Source organism: Heloderma suspectum, chromosome 12 (assembly GCF_057233095.1).
Source record: "Heloderma suspectum isolate Gila_16-S chromosome 12, 16-S_ref, whole genome shotgun sequence".
Classification (NCBI taxonomy): Eukaryota; Metazoa; Chordata; class Lepidosauria; order Squamata; family Helodermatidae; genus Heloderma; species Heloderma suspectum.
Window position 1 is genome coordinate 4,060,031 of NC_139469.1, and position 24,221 is coordinate 4,084,251.

The 24,221-nt window shown below is 45.5% G+C and overlaps 2 protein-coding genes across 9 annotated transcripts in view; both read right to left on the minus strand.

The window, feature by feature from the left end:
• Positions 1–7,068, minus strand: part of SLC5A10 (solute carrier family 5 member 10) — a 109,239-nt gene extending 102,171 nt beyond the window's left edge. For 3 of the 5 annotated variants that reach the window (XR_014785488.1, XM_084818124.1, XM_084818122.1), the window contains exons 1-4: positions 6,856–7,068; positions 3,540–3,611; positions 3,289–3,393; positions 870–929 (exon numbers count right to left, since the gene is read on the minus strand). Coding sequence is in view for 4 of the 5 variants with exons in the window: in XM_084818124.1 (XP_084674250.1) it covers positions 870–929; positions 3,289–3,393; positions 3,540–3,611; positions 6,856–6,984 (366 nt within the window). In the remaining variant the exon portion in view is untranslated. Of the gene's footprint in view, positions 1–869; positions 930–3,288; positions 3,394–3,539; positions 3,612–4,116; positions 4,410–6,855 lie in introns of those variants that run through there. The other 2 variants (XM_084818125.1, XM_084818123.1) reach the window with 2 other exon arrangements.
• Positions 7,069–7,290: 222 nt separating this feature from the next.
• Positions 7,291–24,221, minus strand: part of PRPSAP2 (phosphoribosyl pyrophosphate synthetase associated protein 2) — a 41,486-nt gene continuing 24,555 nt past the window's right edge. For all 4 annotated transcript variants that reach the window (XM_084818128.1, XM_084818126.1, XM_084818127.1 and 1 more), the window contains 9 exons: positions 24,075–24,127; positions 22,675–22,741; positions 20,280–20,452; positions 17,773–17,888; positions 17,198–17,253; positions 16,126–16,274; positions 13,285–13,355; positions 9,938–10,084; positions 7,291–8,387 (listed from right to left, as the gene is read on the minus strand). In XM_084818128.1, coding sequence (XP_084674254.1) covers positions 8,229–8,387; positions 9,938–10,084; positions 13,285–13,355; positions 16,126–16,274; positions 17,198–17,253; positions 17,773–17,888; positions 20,280–20,452; positions 22,675–22,741; positions 24,075–24,127 — 991 coding nt within the window. In that variant the 3' untranslated portion in view covers positions 7,291–8,228. The remainder of the gene's footprint in view (positions 8,388–9,937; positions 10,085–13,284; positions 13,356–16,125; positions 16,275–17,197; positions 17,254–17,772; positions 17,889–20,279; positions 20,453–22,674; positions 22,742–24,074; positions 24,128–24,221) is intronic.

A 24,221-nucleotide genomic window follows, 5' to 3' on the forward strand; every position in this document is an offset into this window, starting at 1 on the left:
AAAGGCAGCATTCAAGGCAGGATCCAGACTACAAACTGAAACTTGTTTTAAAACCAGGTTTACAAATATGGTCGCTTGTGGCGAGGGTCATCTTCAAGCGACGAGATAAGGGAGAAGGTTCCACCCTTGAAGGTGGCCTAAAAATAATTTAAAATGAAATAAATAAAGGGAGCATTTGTAAGCTAGAAAATGGAATTTCCTTTACCTTTGATGGACCACAAATAACTAACATTGGTCAATGTGGCCAGGTGGGCCAGAAATCCTTGTGGGCTTATTTAGATATCTGTTTGGTGAACAGCTAAGTAGTAAGGCCATTAACCTCAGCCATCTCAGCAGGCTACAGGGGTGGGGGCAGAGGGTCACCCCTGGCCAGGTGTAAAAACAGACAGATGGAGCTGCAGAAAGAGTCCAACCTAGCTAGGGATGTACAGATTTTGTAAAATCCATTCCATCTGCATTTCCCAGATTGTCAGCTGCCTTTCGTTCTGTCGTCTCCTCACTGACGGAATGGGTTTTCCCACCATTTTCTGAATTTACACAAATTCGCACTACCAAAAATGTGGAAATCTGCCCCCCCCCCGGGGGAGGGGGGGCTTTAGCCTATGGGGGAAATGCGCATTTTCAGCCAGTGTTTTTTTTTTATTTTACCTATTTTTCTATGACTATATTTGCCTAAAATTCTAAAAAGTAAACAAAACTAGCCTGCAAGTCCATGAAATCTGTACGATTCAGGAAAAGCTGGTCCGCTGTGGACTCCATGGGTTGGATTCACAGAAATCCAAACTCATTTCATTCTCTTGCAGATTTCTCCCACATCCCTAAGCACAGCACAGCAATGAGGGACAAGCCCAAGCCCAGTTTCTACTTACCCCCGAGGAGATGTAGACAGGAACAAACACCCACGCCAATGCAAGAAGCATATAGGTGGCCTGAAAAATATCAAGAATCTGTGAGAAACCTAAGCACGGAGGTTCCAGTCCTGCACACCATGTGCGTGCATGCGTAAAGGGATTTGTGCATGCATACCTAGTCCACTGCCCCATTTCATTGCTTATAACAATCACTCAGTGTGCAGAACCAGTACATTAGCCAGAAATATCAGTGCTTTTAAGTTACATTGAAGGGGTACCCCAATTGGTGGGGTACCCCAATTGGTGCCCTAAATCCTGCCGCTTTTCCTCCGTGTCCTCTATCATCTTTGGCCCCTCCACCACCACAATCTTTTCTACAAATGCCCATATGTGCAGATCTAATGTATGCATATTTATCATGAGATAAAGAGTCTTTTCTCTGCTCTGGATGCAGAATCTGTATAGGGGGCTGGGAAGCGGGGGGATGCAAAAAGACCTGCCATCAGCAAAAGAGAATCATGGATATACTTGCTTCTCCTTCTTACACGTTTGGAGTCACAAACTGAACACGTGACTATGTACCAAGTTGGATCGCTGCTCCGCCTAACCCATGGCCATCTCCTCTGCTGGGCAGCGGCTTTAACAGATCTCAAGGCACAGTGTCTATCTGACATCCTTTAGCTCAGTGATGTCAAAGCAATTTCAGCCAGAGGGCTGAATTCCAGTTTGGAGAAGCTTACGGGGGCCGTGTTCCAGTGATGGGTAGTGTCAAAGGCAAAAGGGGGAAGCCCAAAAATACAACAAATGCCAGGATATTTTAACTTAAAGCGCTTACTGCCAGTAACTGAGCTTTAGGAGAAGCCTTTCAACTTTTAAGAATGGGAAGAAAATCCTCCACAGAAGCTGGGAAACCATCAAATGACCGGTAGTCCAGGGGGGCGGAGCCAGGAGAAGGGGTGTGGCCATTTGGGGAATCCCAAAGGGCCAAATTGACCCATGTGCCAGAAGTTCAACATCCCTGCTTTAACTGGATCCTGGGGCCTTTGGCATGCAAAGTATTCACTCTACCACTGATCTAGGGCCCCTCAAAGGGGCATTTAATGTACATGAAGTTCCCCCCTCCAACCTGTGCCAGTTTGCATTCTGCTACAATCAAGGGGCAATTGCTCTGTGACATTTCAAAACGCCCATCTACGCAGGTTTGTGTGTTATTTTAAACTTCAGCTTTTCACTAAAAGGGCAGAAAGTTCACTTAGAACCCCACAGAAGTGAATGGAGGGAAATGAAACACGTTACATCCAATCTCTTTTAGATTCAAATGACCTCCACATGGTGAAAACTCTAAATTTAATAACAGTTTTATATATTTTTTAAAATCAAGGAGATTCTGGATGGAAGCAAAAAGTACATGGGTAAAGTATTTGGGGTCTCTGAGAACCAACAGGAATTAATAGCAAGGGGGCATTTCAAGCCCGATATCATCTGTGCATAGCAGTGGTGGACAACACGGTGCCCTCTAGATGTTTTGGACTATGATACCCATCAGCCTCAGCCAGCATGGCCAATGATCAAGGATTATGGGAGTTGCAGTCCAGAACATCTGGAGGGCACCAGGTTGCCTATATCCCTGCTCTATAGTGTCTGCACTCAGTGCAATTTCATATTATTCACGCTGACCTGGTTCGCACGACGCAGTAAGCCACCGTGGGTTAATTCAATCGCGGGGGCTTTGTGCTGTGCACCAGCTGCCATTTTGCATATGCAAGCCGCAGCGGGGGCATGCCACAGCTTGTCATTTCGTGCGAACCCAGAGAGGGCGGGTTGTTGGCACGGTTAACAAACCACAGCCACCCTCACCTGGTTCGCACAACATGACAAGCCATGGAATGCCCCCGCTGCAGCTTGCATATGCAAAACGGTGGTTGGCATGTGTCACAGAGCATCCATGGGTGAATTAACCCACAGTGGCGTGGTGTGACGTGCGAACGGGCCCTGTGAAGTTTAATGCGTCAAACACATCTTGCTTCTTTTTTAGCTCTAACTTAATTAGGGGTCTATGGACTCCAGCATCAGATTAATAAAGTGGCTCTTTGAAACCTATGCGTCACAGCAGCTGACTGACTCCTTAAACAGTGAGCCGGTGTGGAGAAAGCCAGAGTGGCGTAGTGGCTACAGTGCTGGAGTAGAACTGGGGAGACCCCGGTTCTAATCCCCACCCTGCCATGAAACTCACTGGGTGACTGTAGGCCAGTCCCTGACTCTCAGCCTGACCTACCTCACAGGGTTGTCGTGAGGATAAAATAGAGAGGAAGAGGAGGATCACCTACGCCACCACCTTAGGCTCCTTGGAGGAAAAGGCGGGATATAAATGTAACAAGCAAACACACTAACAAGTGAATAAATCACTGCAGAACAACCCTTGCAAAGCATCCCTTACGTTCCACTCAAAGCCGGCCACCGCTATCCCACCGGCAGCGCCACTGCCGGCCAGCCCAATGAAAAGGCCCGATCCTTCACTGCTGGCAAAGAGAGATGCTCCGATCTGCAGGCCAGAAACAGTCCATGCTATTAGTTCCCACACCTTAACATCTTTCAAGGCCCTCCCTATTTTAGGCCAATTATTTTATTTTCTAAATATAAGTGTGACAACCTGATTGAATGCCAAAAACAGAAGTTGCATCTACTCACCGGCCACCAAGCAATATTCCTCCCAGCCAGGAAATAGCCACTTAAAGTGTCTCTGTTTGCTCTGCATGAAGACTGAGAAGGGGGAGAGACGACTAAGCAGGGGACATGATAGAGCTTTATACAATTATGCGTGGAGTGGAAAATGTGGATACAGGTATTCCCCCCGCCCAACTCTCATATTTTTTATTTTATTTATATCCGGCCTTTCCACCAAAAAATGGCTTTCAAGGCCCTAACAATAAAATAAGATTAAAACAGAATCTTAATTATTTATAATCTTAATGTTGTCAACCGCCCAGAGAGCTTCGGCTATGGGGCAGTATAGAAATGAAATTAATACTAAGAATTTAAAAAAAATAACATAGAAACAAATAAGTGAAAAACACAAGAAATAAACTCGTTAAAAGGAAAAGTCACCATCTATATTCTTTTTTTCATTACCTGTGTCATTCCCCACAAGAGACACCCCAGAATACACCCATCATCCTCAGCACCATTTATCATCTAAAGCTTGTATTGATTAATAGACCCGTTCAATGAATCCAATGTTGCTGCCTTCGTGACAAAGCCGTCTTACCCATATCCCCACCGATATGTTTAGGACAAAATACACCACGACAACAATCACATCGGAAACACTGAACTGTGGGGAAGGTGCAGGTATTTCAGCATCGGAATCGCCTTCCGTGGACATGGTGTTCAGGCCCAGCTCCGAGCTCGCCAGAGCCCAAAACCAAGCAATCCCTAGTTGCTTGCAAGTGTCAAGACTGATCATTAAACGAGGTCAGGGCTGGAGCGTCTTTGATTCGACCATGGCTTGCACCATGTGAGCAGGTGTGCAGCCCTGGGGCTGCCCCCTTTGCAGCTCAATGACTAAAGTTGACCTAGGGTTAATCTGAGTTACAGGAGCCAGAAACCGAATCCAGCAAACAAGCAAGCTGACAAGACATAAAGCACCACTGGACACCTCGAGTTGTAGAAGACATTTAAGAACTTAAGAGCCTTGCTGGATCAGACCAAGGGTCCATCTAGTCCAACATTCCGTTCACACAGTGGCCAACCAGCTGCCCAAAAGAAACCCACAAGCAGGACAGGAGTACAACAGCACCCTCCCACCCATGTTCCCCAGCGACTGGTGTACACAGGCAGGCTGCCTCTGATAGTGGATGAAGGCTTTCTTCTGGAGTTTGGCTTCCTCCTGTTCATACTTGAATATTCTAGGGTAGTTCCTCAAAACTTCTGAGCTTGGTCTTCCCACCTAAACCTATCTGGCCTTCTTCTCCACCCCTCAACCATGCACCAACGGGCAAAACTCCTTCAACAGTGATATGAATGCAGCCGTGACTGATGGACCAAGGCCCTAATCCAACACTGGTGTTAGAAAGGAGAGAACATGACAACATCTGGGACGCCTGCGAAAACCACATACGGAGAAACCACAGCTTTCTCAATCTGGAGCCTCCAGATATTTTGGACTACAAACTGCAATCCAGCACACCTACAGGCCACTAGGTTGGGGAAAGCCACACTAGGGGAAAGCTATAGCTCTTCCTAAACTGGGGTAGGATGTTGGGGGTCCAGCTCACACAAATCCAATGTGAAATCAACAGAAAATCTTCCACCGACAGGCATTCACTCCTGTCAGGTGAAGGAAGGCTGCCCTTTGGACAGTTCATAATTGGATTCCCTTTTCACACACATACCAACCAGCAACCTGGAATCCACATCTGGTTTTATTTTTAAAAAGCAAAGATCCCTGTTGAGTAGAACACACTGTGCAATTTCTGCATATATTTCCCCTTCAGATGAGTTCCCTTGTAGACTCACTTGCCCTGCCCTGCCCTGCCCTGCCCTCCCTTACAAACAGTAACACTCCTCGTTAATGTTTTAGCCTTTTCGTTAGTCAAACTGCTTAACAAGCTGCTCCCGTTAAAGCGTAACCCCGCGACACTGCTTTTCAACCCCACCACAGTTTAGACATGTGTATTGCTCAATTTGAGAGGTCTCAAATTCCAGTCCATCACCCTCGGGTGGCGGTCTCATGCCCCAGTTGCTCTAGGGGAAGCTGGTTTGAAAAGGTTATTTCAGCAGGCTTCTAGTGAAATAACATTAGCAAGCGTAGGGAGAAGAGCGAGTTTTAAGTGGGCAGATAAGAGACTCCAGAAGGATGCAATGAAGCATGTGGTTCTTCTTCCTTGGGTAATGAACATTAAGGAAAGCAAACACCTTTTAGAGCAGGGGTGGGAGGGACTTGTAGGCCAAAACATCCAGAGGGCCACAAGTTGCCCACTCTTCTTTCAAAGCAAAAGCATAAACAGCAAGATAAGCACAGGGAGCGGGGAGGCAAGAAGCCAATGGAGGTAATTTGTTCACGTTTCAGGCTGTCATTACAATTAAGGCCTGTCATTTTGTCCAAAACCAGAACAGCACCCCCTGCAATGCTGTAGTTCAGTGGTAGAGCCCCCGGTGTGCATGCAGGAAGACCCATGTTCATTCCCTGGCATCTTCAGGTAGGGCTGGGAAAGACCCCCGCCCGAGACCCTGGAGAGCTGCTGCCAATCCATATGAGCTAGAAGGGCCAATGGTCAAACTCAGAACCAAAATACCCATTCCCTTTAATACAGGTACAGGTGGGGCAAACTTCAGCACTGCAGGATCTACTTTGCTGTTGTTTTACTAGAATCTTGAGGTCTACAACCCTGAGCCAGATGTGAAAATGTGTATGTGGGGGGAGACATATGCCTAGAATTAAGGGACAGGGCGGTACTAAGGACATACTCAGTCCAGGAATTTCTTCAGTTCCAGCAGTGAGCCCTTTCACATGGACATCCACTGCTGATTTCCCTTCATGCTTCCTTTGTTTCAGCCACCCAATTTAGAAAAAAAAAGGTGGGGGGGAGAAAGCCTTTTTATTGTTGCTGCTGGTAAGCAGCTCAGAACCAGAACCCCTAGTGAATCTACTGCAAATCACACAGAGATCTACCAGTGGATAAAGACCTACCTTCTGCACACTCTTGCTTTAACACATAGCAAGCAGCTGTTTTCTTACTCGAAAGCAAGCATCAGGGATCCAATTTGGATGGGTCGGGAGGGAGTTATCCCAAAGAGCACTAGACTCTGAGAGTGTTCAATATAGCACCAATCTTTAGAAAGGGATCCGGGGGGATCCAGGAAATTACAGGCTACTTAGCTTACTGTCTGTTCCAGGTAAATTGGTGGAAAGCATTATTAAATATAAAATTATCAAGCATAGAGAAGGACAAATCCTGTTGAAAAAGGATCAACATGGCTTCTGCGAAGGTAAGTACTGTCTAACCTTTAAGAGTCCAAAAGTGTCAATAAACACATGGATGGGGGTAATCCAGTAGACATTGTCAAAACCCTTTTGGAAGTCCAAGTAAACAAAGTCCCTCACTGAAGACTCCTGAGCAAACTTAGCGGTCATGGGATAAGAGAAGAGGTCTTCTTATGGATAGATAACTGGTTAAACAACAGAAAACAGAGTAGGAATAAATGGTCAGTTCAGGAATAAATGGAATGTAAACAGTGGGTCCCCCAAGGATCAGTAATGGGAAAATGCTTTTTAACTTCTTAAAAATGCTCTGGAGTTAGGAGTGAGCAGTTTGCTGACAACACCAAATTATTTAGGGTGGCTAATACAAAAAAAGATGCACACGTGCGCATTTTCCGCAGGGGTATTGCTCAGCTAACAAAAGCAGCACAACTGCTGAACAAACATTTCCTAAGAAGCTCACACAAAAACAAAATCTTTTATTCTTCTTGCTGCAGAAAATAAATACCAGTGCATATTCCATATGCTTTTCCTATAAAAGCACTTCTACAAAAAATGTCACTGAACTGCGTACAACAGTGCAACCTTCAGGTTTTTTGGCCTGTCAAATGCAAATTCTATACAGTAGCTACTTTGTATATTATTAATCCTTTGAAGCACTCATAAGCAAGCTGTTTTTGTAGGGGAAAGGCATGTTACACTTAGAAGCCACGACCTCCAGTGCACGTGGGTGTGTTGTATTCTTGGGGCACCACCTTCTGGGACGTTCTGTTGCGCAAGCCCCACTGAAACAGGGATTGCACAAGGGAAGAGACCGAAGATCGTGTTTGCACCATGCAAGCGTTCCATGTTCGCTTTTGCGATATTTGAGTTCTACAGGGTGCAAGGGTATAATGTTTGCTTACAGGCAGATGAGATCTGGAAGGGCTTACATGTCTGACCAGGAGAATGATTCCACGTCATTGCCCCAGGGATACAACTCCCCTTTGAACATCATGCAATGGCTCTCCTGGTCACGCAGCCCTCAAGGGAAGAGAACAGAAGCAGAGGGCTCTTCCACAACCCAAGTCACCACAGTGAGGCTTGAGCAGAAGAATGCCCCAAAGGAATGTGTCCTTAATAAATGGTGCAGCTAATCTAACAGCGACTAGAAATTTATTTATTTTTTACTTGGTGTGTATGTGCGGATAAAGTCCGTTTCTCTCAAAAACTGCAAAGAAAACAGCTCTGAAATTTTCATCTACTAAACTGGACCATGGGGGACGGGGGAAAGCAACTAAACAAAATGGGTCCCATTGAAATACGAAGTTCAAGCCACAGTGCTTCACAGTTCGGTTTCTATACATGTCCAGTTTGGCCCCTGGAAATATTTTCTTCTTTAAGCCTCCAAAAAATGATCAGTCATCCAGCCCTATGTTTCTGAAAAGGTACGACATGGACTCCCCGTTGTGGATTCTGCGGATGGCCTCTGAAAGGATCATACTGATATCCACAGTCTTAATTTTGGGGCACTGCAGCTTCTGTATCTCGTGAGGAATTGTGTTGGTGACCACAACCTGGAAAGAAAAGGCAAAGGGGTAAGAAGCTGAGTTAAAATCTCAACCCTACCACCTCAGGGTCTCGCAGCAGCAGTTGCTGGGGTTTTTTAAAGCTTGCCAAAAACGGATAGTGCACCTTCCCCATAGCATGTCGCTACGGCCCCAGTTAACTTTTTCTGATTTACAGCTCCAGTTACCTTTTTCTGATTTCTCAGTACCAGAGAAATCAGAAAAAGGACGGTTTGGTAGATATCCCCCACTTTGCTTTGTGTTGGTGTGAGGGAGAGGCAGCCGCTGCCACAAACGGCAATTGGCCAGAGAGCCTGTGTAGGGTAAAGCATTAGACGTGGTGCAGGAAGACCTGGGTTCAAATCCCTACTCAGCCACAAAGTTTGCCATCACTGGGCAGCCTTGCACAAGCAACAGCACACTTGGCCAGACCTATCTCCCAGGGTTACTGTAAGACTAAAGGGTAATAACCGCGCTCCCCCACCCCCCGTATAGTCCTTCTCGGAGCAAGAGCAGGACACACGTATTGGAAGCCTAGTGGAACAGCAGCAGCAGATGAATCAACAGCTGGCCTAGCTCAGGCATTTTCAGGCAGGCCAGAGTGGCCACAAATTGCACTTGCTCGAGAAAACCTGAAGGCCCAGCTAGGAAAGACATCCTGGCTGGAGGAAGCAAGGAAGTGTGTGTTTATAGCATGTTGTTTTCAAACCTTGTTAAAATCTGTATTTTGAAGGTCTCTGCAGGAGACCAAGAGCTTTGCTCTGCTGGTCTGTTTCTATTTGCTTTACACCCTCTGTCAGTTGCCTTTCACTGCTGGTTTCGAAGATATTTTGATGCCATTGCTATTTTTTATATACTTAATGTGTGTATATTATTAAAACATTAAAAATGTTTCCTCACTTTTTTGGAAAAAAAAGCAGCTTACAAAAATCATTATACAGGGGGAAAAAACCCTAGTGTTAGGCCATGAGTTGTGACGTCGACCAAGGGCTGTTTGCTGAACACATTTCTATGCCAATTTTCCAAAACTCAACGAACTTAACAGCAGCTATAAGGGCAGAACACACAAGCTGATTAAGAAGTATAATTGCTGTTCCACAGTCCCACACAAGAACAACAGATGCACTGGCGTAGAAAATTATGGGGTTCTCCCCTCCCCGTGAAACAAGTTTCTGCCCTACAAAAGCTGCAAAGCTGAAAGGTCTCAGAAGCAACAGAGGAACATTTCTCATAGTCTGACTGCTACCATTTAATGTGGAGAAAAAAGACCTAACCCTCCCAAATTCACGACTTCATTTGCATGAAGCAAATGGGGGGGGCAGTTTTGGTGAACGGGGGGGGGGGGGTCTCAAAATTATGCTTATAACTTTAGCAGCCACTTTGCTAGACATTGCAAGTTAATCCCCCCAGCCATTGCCCCTCCTACACTTGGCATATTTACATTGAAGTAAATTGCTTTTACTTCATTGGGTCTTTCTTCCAAGCAAGCGTCCATATGCACACACTAGTTTCAGAAACTAGCAGCCATCTTGAAAACTGGGCCTCGTTTGCTTGCTTACCTCATCGATCGCAGACTCCTCTATCAACCTGGGGGCATCCGAAGAAAGGAGGCCGTGGGTAGCCATGACAAAAATCTTGTAGGCCCCTCTCTCTTTGAGTGTCTCGGCGGCAGCAAGGAAGCTATCCACATCGTCTATGATGTCATCCTGGCCGAGAGGACATGAAACAGGATGTCAGTATTTCCTCAGCGAAGTCACATCAGAGAAAGAGAAGGATCTTCTTGGTCAGGTTGCCTCCAGAGCTAGTCATACATCATTGACTGCAGCCGGATTGTGGCTCAAGGAATACAGGGGTCTTGGCCCTGGATACAGAGGGCTGTTTTTTCCCCATGACCTTACCTGCATAGCAAAGTCTTCCTCAGAGGGCTTGCTCCACAGAGCCTATTCTGTCTGAAATAGGAGGCCCCGCCTAGAAGAGCCTTTTTGGTTGTGGTGCTAATACTGTTGGGATGCCTTGCTTCCATCCCACTGTTTTTTAAGGAAGCCCTTTAAGAGAAGGCTGTGTTTCTCTGGCGTATGACCGGACTTGTATGATGTCTGGTCTGGATTCAGAGTTATTGCTTACACTGTTTGTTTTGTTGGCTTTTGTCTAGTTGTTCATTATGTTGTGCCTTTTATACTGGATCGTAAGCTGCCTTGTGGATTTTAAAATGGAAAGGTGGAATATTTTTAATAAAATAAAGAAGTGAAAGAGCAATGAGCCTGTGTGTGGGCTCTGCAAAGGATTCCAAGGACCTTTTATAGAAACGATACCACAACTACTCAGAGGTCCTATTACAAAAAGAGTGAGATCATTCCAAACATCGCCTCTGAATCCCAGGCACGCAAGAGCAGACTGATTATTCAAACAGGGAGAGGATTATCGCTCAGCCTCTGCCTAGAGACACTGTCAATATCGCATACTGCAAAACCAAGTCTGGGCTTCTGGGATCAAGGCCTAGAGATCTCCATCGCTGCATTCCAACCATATTTTTGTGAAGCTTTGCAACAACCAATAGCCGCAGGATGGAGGGGAAAGTTATCTGGTATGCAAATTGTACTGCATTTCCTCTTGCTTCTAGGGGTGCTGCCTCGGTCCCAAATGACAAATGGCCGTTGACAATTCCTTTTACCAAACATGAGTTTTGAAAAAAACCCTAAGGAGCTTCTGTGTCAGGTCACAGCAACAAACAAGCCAGCAAGGCATTCTCCCATAGGCCTGCCCGAATTGTTTTGATTTTGAGCACTTGGGAAGCTTAATGAGATACAGAACGGATTTGCTTTTCAGAGAGACTTAAGAACATACTGATAGTGTCTGTTCATGGTATTGTCCTCTTGCCTGCTCTCATCCAGCCTTCCATAGCTTGGTTTCCTCCAGCTGTGTTGGACGACAACTCCCAGCATCCCCCAGCCAGCATGGCTGGCTGGGCGATATGAGGAGTTGTCATCCAACATAGCTGGAGGGCACCAGATTGGGGAAGGCTGCTCTAATCCATCTTCTCCTGTATCAGCATCTCCCTTGATAACTTTAGTCCTTCATCTAATGCACAAACCTTTCAACATCTGTTAAAATGGCTTGTTCTTCACTCTCCTGTCACTATGCAGTAGGAAAAGCTGACTGCCTTTTTGCAAAAGTGGCAATCATTCGCATGTGTTGTTCGATGCAAGAACTGAATTAACAGCTCAGCTAATAACCCCATGGGCTGAGAATAATTACCAGCTATCTTATGATGAAAATGTTTTAACTTTATTTAAACCGGACTATTGAGCACAACTAGAAAGGAAATCAAGTTAAAAAAACAACAACTTTGCTTATAAAAGCAAATAATTGTCTCTCCCTGCTACTAGAAGCCTTTCCTCATTTTAATTACAAATGCAGACGGCGTGGGAATTAGTGACTTCCCATTATTGCGAGAGGTTGTCCCTTTAATTTAGAGAGAACTGGTACGGTTACAAATTAAAAGCTCTTCAATTTGGGCAGCTGCACCTGACCAACATGATCCATGTGCCCCTATAACTTGGCAGCATCTTGGACCCAATTATCTCCAAGCATTTTATGGTAAAAAGTAAACGCTAACTCAAATATTTTGGCCACCTAATGCGAAGAGAAAACTCTCTGGAAAAGACCCTGATGCTGGGAAAGACTGAAGGCAAAAGGAGAAGGGGACGGCAGAGGGTGAGATGGCTAGATAGCATCACCGATGCAATGAATATGGACTTGAGCACACTCCGGGAGAGAGTGCAGGACAGGAAGGCCTGGCGTGCTATGGTCCATGGGGTCACGAAGAGTCGGACACGACTGAACGACTGAACTGAACAACAAAAAAACGCTAACTCAGGTACAAAAGTAGCATTATTTAAAACAAAAATACATCTGTAACACCATCAATTTAAGTGGCATATGCAGTTTGAGATGGCTGGATTTTCCTACGAAGACGCAGATGTTATGTCACAATCCTTTCCCAGTTACTGCTTCGCTGTTTAAATGCAGACAAACCTAGCTACTGAATGTTGAAGAGCGTACACACACAGTCTGGTGACGCTTCACATGGCTTTTGCCATCTAACACATCTGATACTTTTCGTACCCAAATTTAAGTACAATATGAACGGGCTCTTAAGCCTCAATATGTCTTGTACAAGATGTTGCAGCTACCTGGAAGTATAAGATCTGACTGCAAGAGTTTCTCCACTGAAGCATCCTTGCTCTTTTCAGTAGCGGAACTAAGCTACAGAGGTTAAGACAAAGTTTTTACATGGCATGGCTTATTATTCCAATATACAAAATGCTACTATTTAAGGAATTTATGTCCCACCCTTAAACAAGTTCCTAGCTCAGCGTACAAGGAATTAAAAATACAATAAAAACAAATGAATGCACAAGCATAATGTTAACAAATCCAGCGCAAACACATCAATACACCACAACTTAGAAGAGCAGCAGAAAAGCAGTCAGCACAAAACAAAACAGGTCAGATTAAAGAACCTGGAAAATAAAATAGGTCTTGGCCTGGCACCAAAATGACATCAAAGTAGGCGCCAAGCAAGCCTCCCTCGGGAGACCCTTCCAGAAGCAGGACCATCACAGAGAGAGCAACAACGTAAGTCTGTTGTGACATTCCAACGTACATAAGGGGAACTCAAGGTAGAGAGTTTCATTCAACACTGTTTAACCAAATTTTTCTTTATTTTCCTAAAACAAAGAGTTATTACTTAAACAGAGGAGGAAAAATAGCATGTAACTGAGCTTCTGCCTTTTAAACACCCATAGCTGAAGCGTTCACAACACCTACCTATCCACACACTCCCCTCTCAAACACTAAAGGCAGTTAAAAATCCACAGATTGCTGCACTAAGATCGCTACATACCACGATGATGGCTATCCTTCCGCCTACATCTCCAACAACCGTGATGGGAGGTTTCTCTTTTGGAATCAGCACTGATTTAGGAAGGAAAAACAAAAGAGTGGATCATATCATATATCCTTCACCTCCTAGCATTCTTCCCCTGTATTCTTATGTACAGGATGTTATCAGTAGATGCGTTCCCCCTGGTGCTGCCCAGGTAGAGGGCATCCCAGAGGACACAACTGGTTTTGAATTTGTATTTCTGAATCTGAATTCCGACTCCTTGGTATACTACAAGCAGCAAAGCTCTCCAAAGCACAGGAACTCTGCGGGGGTGAGAATCCTTCTCTAAGAGAGGAGAAATAGGTTCGGATGGACAGAGTTAACCGGCAAGTGTTCAGTTTTATGCTTCATCGAGAATCCATTTCTCTCCTACATTTCTTCCACTAGCTGAGCCGCACTGGCTAATATTTCATCCGTTTTCAAGCTCTGCCACACTAAATGGTTCCCAACGTATGCAAAGATACCGCTCCAACGTGCACACACCACCACGTTTTATTTTTACGTTTCTGTGCTGCCTCTCTGCCCTCAGGATGGTCAAGAATGCACTGGGCCAGCTCGCATGTCATGGTAAGCTGGAATTGCTGAGAAGCCAGGGTTTGTTCTTGGCTTATGATTCTAGCTTGTTAGGAAAGCAACAAGCTAGAGATCCCGGTTTGGACAGAACACTTAACAACCATGGACAGAGGTTCGCTGGTTTGTTTATCCACTTACGCTGGAAGGAGGAGACAAGCAGGAGAGATCAAGAAGCACGCTTGCTTGCTCATGATAAGCGAAAATCCTTAGCCATTCTGGCTTACTATGACATGTAAACCAGTCCACTACATAGAGGGGAAGAGTGCAAGCTAGTGTCCCAAAAGCGGGTGAGATTTCTTGAGATAGGGCATTTTAAGTTGCTGTTTGACAACACAGTTGCAGAAAATGGCCTTCAATTCGTCGTTAACAAGGCAGTTACAATTTTGGAGCCCAAAATACGTAACCTGCACTTCTCTCTTGTGGAGAAACTGTGCTAGTTAGAGATAAAGGACCTGGAGGCAGAACTAAGTTTCTCATTTCACATAAATGATTCCAAGTCATGGGCCTCTTTTTTCTTTAATCATGTTTTAACTTTTTATTATTTAAAGTTTGTAAAAGTACAGCTTAATATACAATATGTTACTTTCAAGATACAGAAATTGTGCCACTGGAAGTCACTTATAGAATGTCTCTCCAAAATTTAAGTTGCCTGTCAGATGGATCATGTGTTTCTAATTTTGCATAATTATTTATTTCTCTATTTATTACATTTATATCCTGCATCTTTTCCTCCTTAAGGAGTCCAAGGCGGCATACACAATCCTCCTCCTCTCTATTTTATCCTCACAACAGCAACCCTGTCAGGTAGTTTGGGCTGGGAGTCTGTGACCGGCCCAAAATCATCCAGGAAGCTTTATGGCTGAGTGGGGACTAGAACCTGGGTCTCCCAACGCGGAGTCCAACCCTCCAGCCACTACACCACACTGGCTCTCCAGTGGGAACCACACTGTTATAAACCTGTGCCAAGTTTCAAGTCATCTTGACATTTTTACGTTATGTGTCAGCTGCTAAGCAGGGTCAGCCCTGGTTAGTACTTGGATGGGAGACTGCCTAGGAATCAGGCTTCCTGCATTGAGCAGGGGGTTGGACTCGATGGTCTTGTAGGCCGCTTCCAACCCTATGATTCCATGAGAGTACCAGTGACCCTATTCTATTCATCCATCTTACTTTCTGATAGTCCATCACCTGTTTCCCAGTGGGCTGTCATGGGCCTCATTCAAGGGTTTTAATTCATTTACAAACAGGCAATCCATGGCAGATTTCACTTCCTAACAAAAGGCAGCAACACCTACTGGTCACTTTCAAAGGCTGTCTTTGCAGAAGTTTACAGCTTCTACAACAAACCACTTGGAGAGTGACAGAGCAAGACAAACGAAAGCTCTATGGAATCAGAAGCTTCACAGAACTGTAAAAATCCAGAGCTAGAAGTGTAACTGCTACCCATAATTCAGTAAAGTAGCCCCCAGGAATCTTTGCCTGCTCTTCTCTGCTTGGGCCCCAACCTAGGTTCTGTTTCTTGGTCATGTTAGAGACAGCAGCCTGGGCACTGGCTTTTATACATATAAAGAGCCAGGATGGCGTAGTGGCTAGAGTGCTAGACTGGGAGTCCGGAGATGCAGGTTCTAGTCTCCAGTCGGCCACGAAAGGTCCCTAGATGACTTTGGGCCGGTAACAGACTCTCAGCCCAACCTACCTCACAGGGTTTGTTGTGAGGATAAAATGGAGAGAAGGAGGATTATGTATGCCACCTTGGGCTCCTTAAGGAGGAAAAGAGGTGGAATATAAATGAAATAAATAAATAAGTAAGTAAGTAAGTACCTTCAGTAGGCTGTCTTCACAGCAATGAGCAAGAGGGGAGAGGAGAAGGGGGGGAATCAACCTGGGCCTAATAGCCACATTTCAAAACCACCACAGCACACTTCAGCGCCCTCATGCATTGCCTCATTCTGTACCATACCACACTGAGACAGAAGAGGGCTGAAAATGGGATCTTCCTGATCATGTTCAATACCGCACATGCCGAATCGTGGTTCCACAGATACAGGGGGCATAACGCATTTGTCCCATAAATGGAACTGGAAAAGGCCAAGTGCAGAGCCAAACTCCCAAATTTTCCACCAGAAAGCTCCACCGTTGTCTAAACGCTGTAGCTTGCATGAGAAAGCTACCTGTTGTACAGGCAACGCACCTCCAGAGAAGCACATGCTCTCACATGCAGCTACTTACTGGGTATCTCTAAGCTAGGATGAATGGCAGCAACACTTTTGGCTGTCGGGGGTGAATGGCGGCCATCCACCAGGTCAGACTCTGCGTCTTGAGCCTCCCCGTGGATCACAGCAATCCCCAGTCTCAAGCGCTCTGCAAACGATTGTGCCCTAAAGACAACATAAGACAACACTGTTAACACACCTCAACACCGACATGAAATATAGGAGAGAAACATCAAAGAATGATGCAAAGAATGGATGGTTTTCCTCTCCTATGGATTTTAGTTGATGGTTGCAGACTGAGGTCAGCCCAAGTCAATGCCAAAAGACCAACAGGCTCATGCCAGTATCAGTTCCACTTATCATCTTTGTGCTCTTTTGTATTTCTGTTCTAAACAAAGATTAAAGGCCATCTCACCTATATTTATTGTGAACTGCCGAGGGATATTATAAGTGTCACAAATAAATACGTAAATAAAAATATTACACAGCAAACAATCCAGGCTGACTACCAAGTACTGACCAGCCAAGCTCTCACAAGTATACTTGTGTGGAACACAACTTTCCACAAACACCTGTTTTGTCACATTCATATTTTACATTTGGAGACCCTAGTAGGACCTTGGGAGCAGGGTGACGCTCAAACAGCACAGCGATCAGTTTTAACCTCACATTACCAGCAAGACTGAGACCGCCCAGTATTTTTGGTACTGCGCACAGATGTTCCGCAGAAGAGCCAACGTGTCTTCCTACTTGTTTTCCCATTGCTGTTGCATATGCTTCTTAGAAGTGGGACAACAAGGTATTTTGTCAGATACTTTATGAGTGTCTTTTGTATTGTATTTTATTCTTTTAGCTTTTGTAATCCACCAAGAGAATGTCTTTTATTGGGCAGATTAAAAATAAATAAATAAATAATAGCCGCTTTATTACTAGAAGCATACAAAAGTTGAGATTTTCTGCTAATACCCGCTGCCTCCTCCTGCAGTTTGTCAGAAGTAATCTTAACCCCTGTACAGTTGCAAATTTCAGATGTTAAAGTTAGTTGGCTCTACAGTTAAATGGTTCTGAAGAGTAAACAATCCACCCACCTCTTTGCAGATGCAGGAGATTTGGCCACAATCACAGCATTCCTGTAGTCTGGAATCTGTTAAAAAAAAGTGCCCCATACACAAAGTTGTCATTTTCACCTCACCTTTCGCAGTGGAAATTTAAGATTGCCCCCATACTGGTTTTGCGATAATGGAAACTCCTAACACAAAATTTAAACATTGCTTCCCCTTCTTTTTCCGACATGCCTTTCCCCTTTAGAGAGCTTTCCCAAAGTGTACGAGGCTCCTGTTACAGGCTGTCTGGGGTGTCCCAAACAGGAAACATCCCTGTAAAGGGCTTGGGATGCACCAAAATGCTGTAGGTCCCAAACTGCTGATTTCCAAAGCCAATGAAATGCCAGTTGTCAACACCTTATCTGTCCCCATCCCTGCAACCAAACATTCACGTCTGATCCTCATCTTGATCACAGGTGGGGACAGTTACACTCAAAAGAAGGACTGCCCATCTTACTCCCTGGGCCTAGGATGGGAAGTGCAGAGATCATCCAGCCCACCCCATTTAGCTTGGAAGCCGATGAGATGTAATAAATGAAATGAAACGTGGCTTTGCTCACCTCTTCTTGGATGTACTGTAGCAAAAATGGAGATGCTCTTAGGTTGTCAACTGGGACATTGAAGAACCCTTGGATTTCCTTCTGATGTAAGTCCATAGTGATCAGGTGAGTCAGACCTTTGGGAAGACCGAGGGAACCAATACTTTAAATGTCAGAACCATAAGAAATATGTGGCAGATAATATAGACACAGTCCTGAAGCAGCGGTAATCTAGGAAGTATTTATTCCACAGTAAATATTAGAATTCATACTTTAAATATCTGCCTCTATACATATAGTAAATCCTGCATCTTTTACATTTATATCCCACCGAGCGGGGAAGGGGCTCACTGGCACATGGCCATCCCTGCCCCGACTTTATTCTCATAACACCCCTGGGAAGTAAGTTGGGCTGAGAATGACTAGCTCTGTCAGCCGTGTGGCTGGGTGGGGGGTGGAAGCTGGTCTCCACAATCCTCCTCCGAGACGCCAGCCCACCCAGAAGGCAAGCGACACCGCACAACAGTGCTTCCATGGGCAGCAGTCTCCCCTCAGCAGCAAAAGGGGGAAAGGGAGTCCCTGTATGTCGTCAGCTCAGCACCAATTTGCTCAACACAGAGGCAGGCCATGGACGGCTCACGTTCTCCACCGCCACCCCACGCCCTGCCTCCAAGGGCTGCCTGTGAGGCTGCAGAGGGACATGCTGAACCACTGCCACATTATGGAAGCAGCTCACTGGCAGAGCGGAGATGAGACAACAGCCTCCTAAGCAGCTACCTGCAGGAGTGACCTAGTGCCACCTTTACTCATTGGAATGCTCAACTAACAGGAGGGAAAAAGAAACGCCTGGCAACTCTGGTGGATTCCGCCTCTCCTACAGCAGATAGCTCGCTGCTGATGCACACAAGAAAAAGTTCCAGAGATACCTCTGGCATGGTGCACAATTCCTCACATAACACCTTCTCCTTGCATGCTATTGCCTTGATCAGCCTGGGCCTGGCTAGTGCTCAAATGGGAGGGTGCTGGGAACCTAAATATGCTGCTTGTAGTTCCTTGACTGAAGGGCACAAGAGCGTATGAACTATCTGGAATGGCCGATGCTAGCTGCTCAAATAAATCATTAAAACGTTTGGAGAGAGAAACCTAACAAGCGCTCCTTCTCTCTGCCCAGATATCTGAGGATATTCTGTGATTGTTAAATTGTACGCTGTCCTGAGAATCTTGATACTGAAAGATGGCTTACAAATGCACTAAAAAATATGTGAATAACGGAAATAGATTTATTGTACTTTTGAAATGATTGTTATAAGTAACAACACAATCGTATGTCTACTAGTAGGTACATGGGTATAGGATTACAGCCTAAACAGTACTTCTAGAGATACTGACCTTCTAAGACTTTTGACTGGCTAGTTAAGGTGTGTTTATCTCATAGGTTGTAACTTTCCCCTCATTAGTATTATCCATTTCCCGTATATAATGCCTTTCTTTTCAATAGTTAGTATTTGGCAGGTTAACTATTATTTTACAATGCAATTGTGTTATGCCCTGGGGTTGTGCCCAGTGAGTTGTACCAATGTTAGCCTAACGTAATCCCATTCAGTTCAATGACTCTAGGTAGGACTAACATTGGATACAACCCCTGGTGAATATTTCCTTACAAAATGTCAACTAATGTTTTAAACATCTAAAAACAACAGAAGGTGCAGCCAATTCACAGATCAAGAATCAGATCTGGACTGCCAGCCTAAGCGTGCTAAGATGAAACTGCCAAACGTCTGGGTATGAGGACGGGTATGGGTATTCATTCCCCAAAAACCTAAGAAAAGGGAAGTGACTACGTATAAGTGGACAGAAGAGTTTGCGAAACACATGAAGCTGGCAGAAGAGCCGTCAGAACTGTTACCACCACCAGCCATTCCAGCAGGCTGAGCTGAGAGAGCTGAGAGGGAGAACAGGGCCATTCCATCGCTCTGCTGAAATAATTATTTCCCCCCTTCTCCCCTCCCCATTCCTCTTTCCTAAAGTGTCATGTCTTTTTAGACTGCAAGCAGGGACAGCCTTGTTTAATTGATCATACGTAAGCCGCTCTTGGAGCCTTTCTGGCTGTGGAGCGGCAATAAAATACTTTAATCAAATAAATACATAAAACATAGAACCTGGTGACAAGGCCGAGGAAACTGCCTTATACTGAGATAGAGCCTTGGTCCATTTAGCTCAGTATGGCATACTCTGACTGGCAGCAATGGCTCTCCAAGGTTTCAGGCCGAGGTCTTTTCCCAACCCTACGTGGACCTTCTGCAAGCAAAAGCAGGCGCTACGCCACTGAGCTACAGCTCCTCATCGTATAGCAAGGCATCACTTTCCTTCATAAGCCATCGCTCTTTTCCTTCCCTGTCTCATGGAAGGCACTTTAGATGAGAGCCAACATGGACACAGGCTCCCAAACTACAGAGACCCCTCAAGAGAGATAAGATGGGGGATGTCCAAGGGCCATATCATGCCTTGCCCCTGCTCTATGTTCTTACCCGCCTTGCACATCATCGAAGCCAGAAGCTTGGAGACAATGGAGCCCCTTTTCCTCATCTTGCACTGCTTGCTGTATGGGAAGTAGGGAACCACGCCAATAATGCTTTTGGCACAGGACGTTTTGCAGGCATACACCATGATAAGGAGTTCCATGATGGTCGTATTCACATCCCTGCAATGACAAGGTGCTGGTTCTTTATCCAGACTTTGTTTTACAATAAATCCTGCATTGTAGTGGGATTTTAAACACAAAGTCCTTCATATGCAGGAGAAGGACACTGAGAAGCAAAATCCCCTAGGAAACCCTGCTGCACTTATTGCAACACTCTAAAAATTATACTTAATGGCTTTCTCCTATTGCTATTGGAGGATTACTTCTCGTCAAGAGTCCACAAACATGTACCTCCTCTTATATATCTCAGAACTGTAGAACAATGTCTTGGACACGCTGAGCCTACAGCATCCAGGCATCCTGGGGGAGGAAAGAGAAGCCATGTCCATGTCCCACAAGGGCAACACAGCAATGCACGGCTCCCCTTCCTCACCCTCATCCATGTTTGCCTTGGAGCAAAGGTGGGCTAGCACAGCAGAACCAGGGGCACAGCACCTCTTTCAGCTTGAGGGCCAAATTCTGTTTCGGAGATGTTTTATTTATTTACAGCATTTATACACCGCTCCACATCTAAAAAGATACCAGAGTGGCGATGCTCGCTAAACGGTTATGGGGTGGGTTGGGGTATTTTTAGAAATATGATGTTTTGATGTAAAATTTTATTGTCTTAAAACTGTTTGTATTGATGTACATCGCCCAGAGTGGCCGGGTGACCGTCCAAATGGGCGATCAAGAAATGAAATAAATAAATAAATAAATAAAGAAAGAAAGAAAGAAAGAAAGAAAGAAAGAAAGAAAGAAAGAAAGAAAGCTCTATCTAAACAGATACTGGAGTGGTGATGCTCTGTCAGCACTGGGTGGGGCCAAAGGCAAAAGGGGCAGGGCCCCAAATTCACAGCCTATTTTAGCTTAAAGCTTCCGTTGCCAGTAACCAGGGCCCCAAATTCACAGCCTATTTTAGCTTAAAGCTTCCGTTGCCAGTAACCAAGCCTTAGGAGAGGCATTTCAACAATACAGAATGGGGAACAAGGGCTAGGAAACCACCAAACAACTGGTGGTTGAGGGAAAGGGGGTACGGCCTTCTGGGGAAACCCGCAGGGCTGGATTTGGCCCCCGGGGCCTGAGGTTCTGCACCCTTGCTCTGGACCAAACATAGATTTGGAGGAAGGCATTACAGTAACCAGGCAGTCAGATAGTCTGCGGCTAGAGGGCCATAGGATTGGTCAGTTTCCGGGAACTGACCGCAGAGCCTGTACTCCGAGGTTGGTTCCCGGAGAACCACCTCCCCGCCCCCTCCCCTGCTGCCTCGTGGGCCACGCAGATCGTCCCTGGGCTCCATGCTCGTAACAGCAGCGTGGAGCAGGGCAAAAGGGAGCGTTCCAGGGCGGGGAGTGCGGAAGTGCAGGTATGACACTTCCTATGCGTCATCCAGCCTTCCCACCCCACGCTCCAATGTCCTGCAGCTAGACAGCTGAAACTGGCCATCTAGCCAAAAATGCAGGGCAGCTGGAGTGCAGAGGAGAGGATCCCTTCTGCGTTCCCCCCGCCGTACATTGGATAGGCAGTCACCTCCAAGTTCGGAGGCGGACACCAATCTGCACAGGATTGCTCCCTAAGAGTTTCAAATTAACAGGGATTAGCTAGTTATAGAACTTCTTAAAACTATGGTAAAACTTCATAATCTAGCTAAAGATGCTTAAAATAGTTTGGGTCTTTGCCTAGCGCAAGTACAGCTACTGGCTTCATCAATGAGCTATGGATGAAAACTGCGTTTTGCAGTATCTTGCTAGACAGTGCTGTAGGGAAGAGAGCAAGTGGAAAATTGAAGAATGGGTAGATATGGCATCCCTTCTTTTTATGCAGAAGGATTTTTTTATTATTACATTTATATCCTACCTTTTTTCCTCTCACAAGCAACCCAAGGTGGCTCACATAGCCCTCCTCCACTCCATATTATCCTCATAACAACAACCCTGTGAGGTAGGGTAGGCTGAGAGTCAGTGACTGGCCCAGAGTCGCCCAGTGAGTTTCATGGCCAAGTGGGGACTAGAACCCAGATCTCCTGAGTCCCAGTCCAACATTCTAACCACGACACCACACTGGCTTTCTACACCACATTGGCTCTACACCACACACAGGAGGCATATGATCACAGACATATATTGAGGAAGAAGAGGGTTAAGAAGAGTCCAGGTTAAGTTGTTAATGCCCTATCCCACCACAAACACTTCACAGATCCAGAAGTTGCAGAGGCTTTATTCTGAGCAGACATTTGTACTCACTTTGAAACAGTCTGGATGATAAAGACATCTTTCCCTCTCACAGACTCTTGAATCTGCACTCTTGTTTCTGCCAAAAGAACACACATGCTCAGTGTATGATCCTTGGGGACCTCCCTCCAGTGATCATGATGTGTGTGCCAGCTCTGCAAGAAAGGTGCACACTGATCCTTTGTTTTAAGGTGTAAGGGAGGCCTGGTGGTATCCAGCAGCGAAGTGCCAGAGGCCAACATGGATTTTCAGCGTTGAATGAACACCTACAACACCACCGGAAACATTTATAGCAGGGTTGTTGAACCTCTTTCAGCCTGACGGCCCAATTCAATGTCAGAGAATCTCTCAGAGGTGGCCTAAAAATAATTTTAAATGAAATAAAATTAATTTCGGTGGGGGGGCAGGGACGAACGCAAAGGGGGCATGGCCAAAATACCAAAAATACTAGCATATTTTAGTGTCTGGTTTTTTCAGTGTGTTTTTAAAGAACTTGATTTTTCTGTACGTGTACAGTGCTGTTTTCATTGCATTTGGCCCCTTTATCATTTGATTGCCTTAGATTGCAAGTCTCTCTAGGGTCCAGGACAATAAACATTTTTGAAAAATTTCTAAAAGCTGCTCTGAGCAGCCCACGGGACAGACATCAGATAAAAATAAATGTCAAAGCGAACTTAAATCAGCAACTAGTTTTACAGGAGGGCTCCTTCCGGGAAGGGGGCCTGCTGGTGGTTCTCAGGCGACCAGATTTGGCCATGGAGCATCTCCATGGGGGAGGGACCAGGCTCAGTTGGTGGAACATCTGCTCTACATGCTGAAGGTCCCAGGTTCCATCCCTGGCAGGTACGGCTAGGAAGGAATCCTGCCTGAAACGAGAGCCACGGCTGCCAGTCAGCGTTGATAGTACTGGGCTAGATGGAAGAAGGGCCTGGCGAGTATAAGGCAGCTTCCTATGTTCCTAAGGCTGGACCACGTAAGATGAAATTGTTCTCCTTCCCCAACACTCTTATGATGTCGTTGCATCATGAAACGCAGGCAAGGCTTCTGTCAAACAGGCAGGAGCAACAGGAGCTATTTTCATACAGCAAAGTCCACGCTACATGATGCAATACCTGACACCGAACTGCAAGCGCAGGCTGACAACAAGAATATGCTGCCTCTAGTTAAGGAATTGAGGCAGGGGAAGAGATCAGGAAGTGGCCTTGCTCACCTGTACAAGTAAAGGTTTTTGTTTTTTTTCAACAGCTGACACAGGGAGAGAAGGATACCAGTATTAATGCATGGATCATCTGAAGGGATTCTTCACTAAAAAAAAACCTGGGGGGAGAGGGAGGTTGTAATGGGAGATGTTTCATGTACTACAGCCTCCTCCTCCAGCTCTGAGAGATAAATGCCTTGTGGCAGGTACTTACCTCTGTTTGGTTCTTGGTACACCTGAACTTTGCCCATCTCCACTCCCAGTCGCCTGCAAAAGGATCCAAGCCAAAGCAAAGGTCACCACAAGGAAAATGAACTTAAACTGGGATCCAAAACTGTACAAGGCTACTCTTCTATGGGCC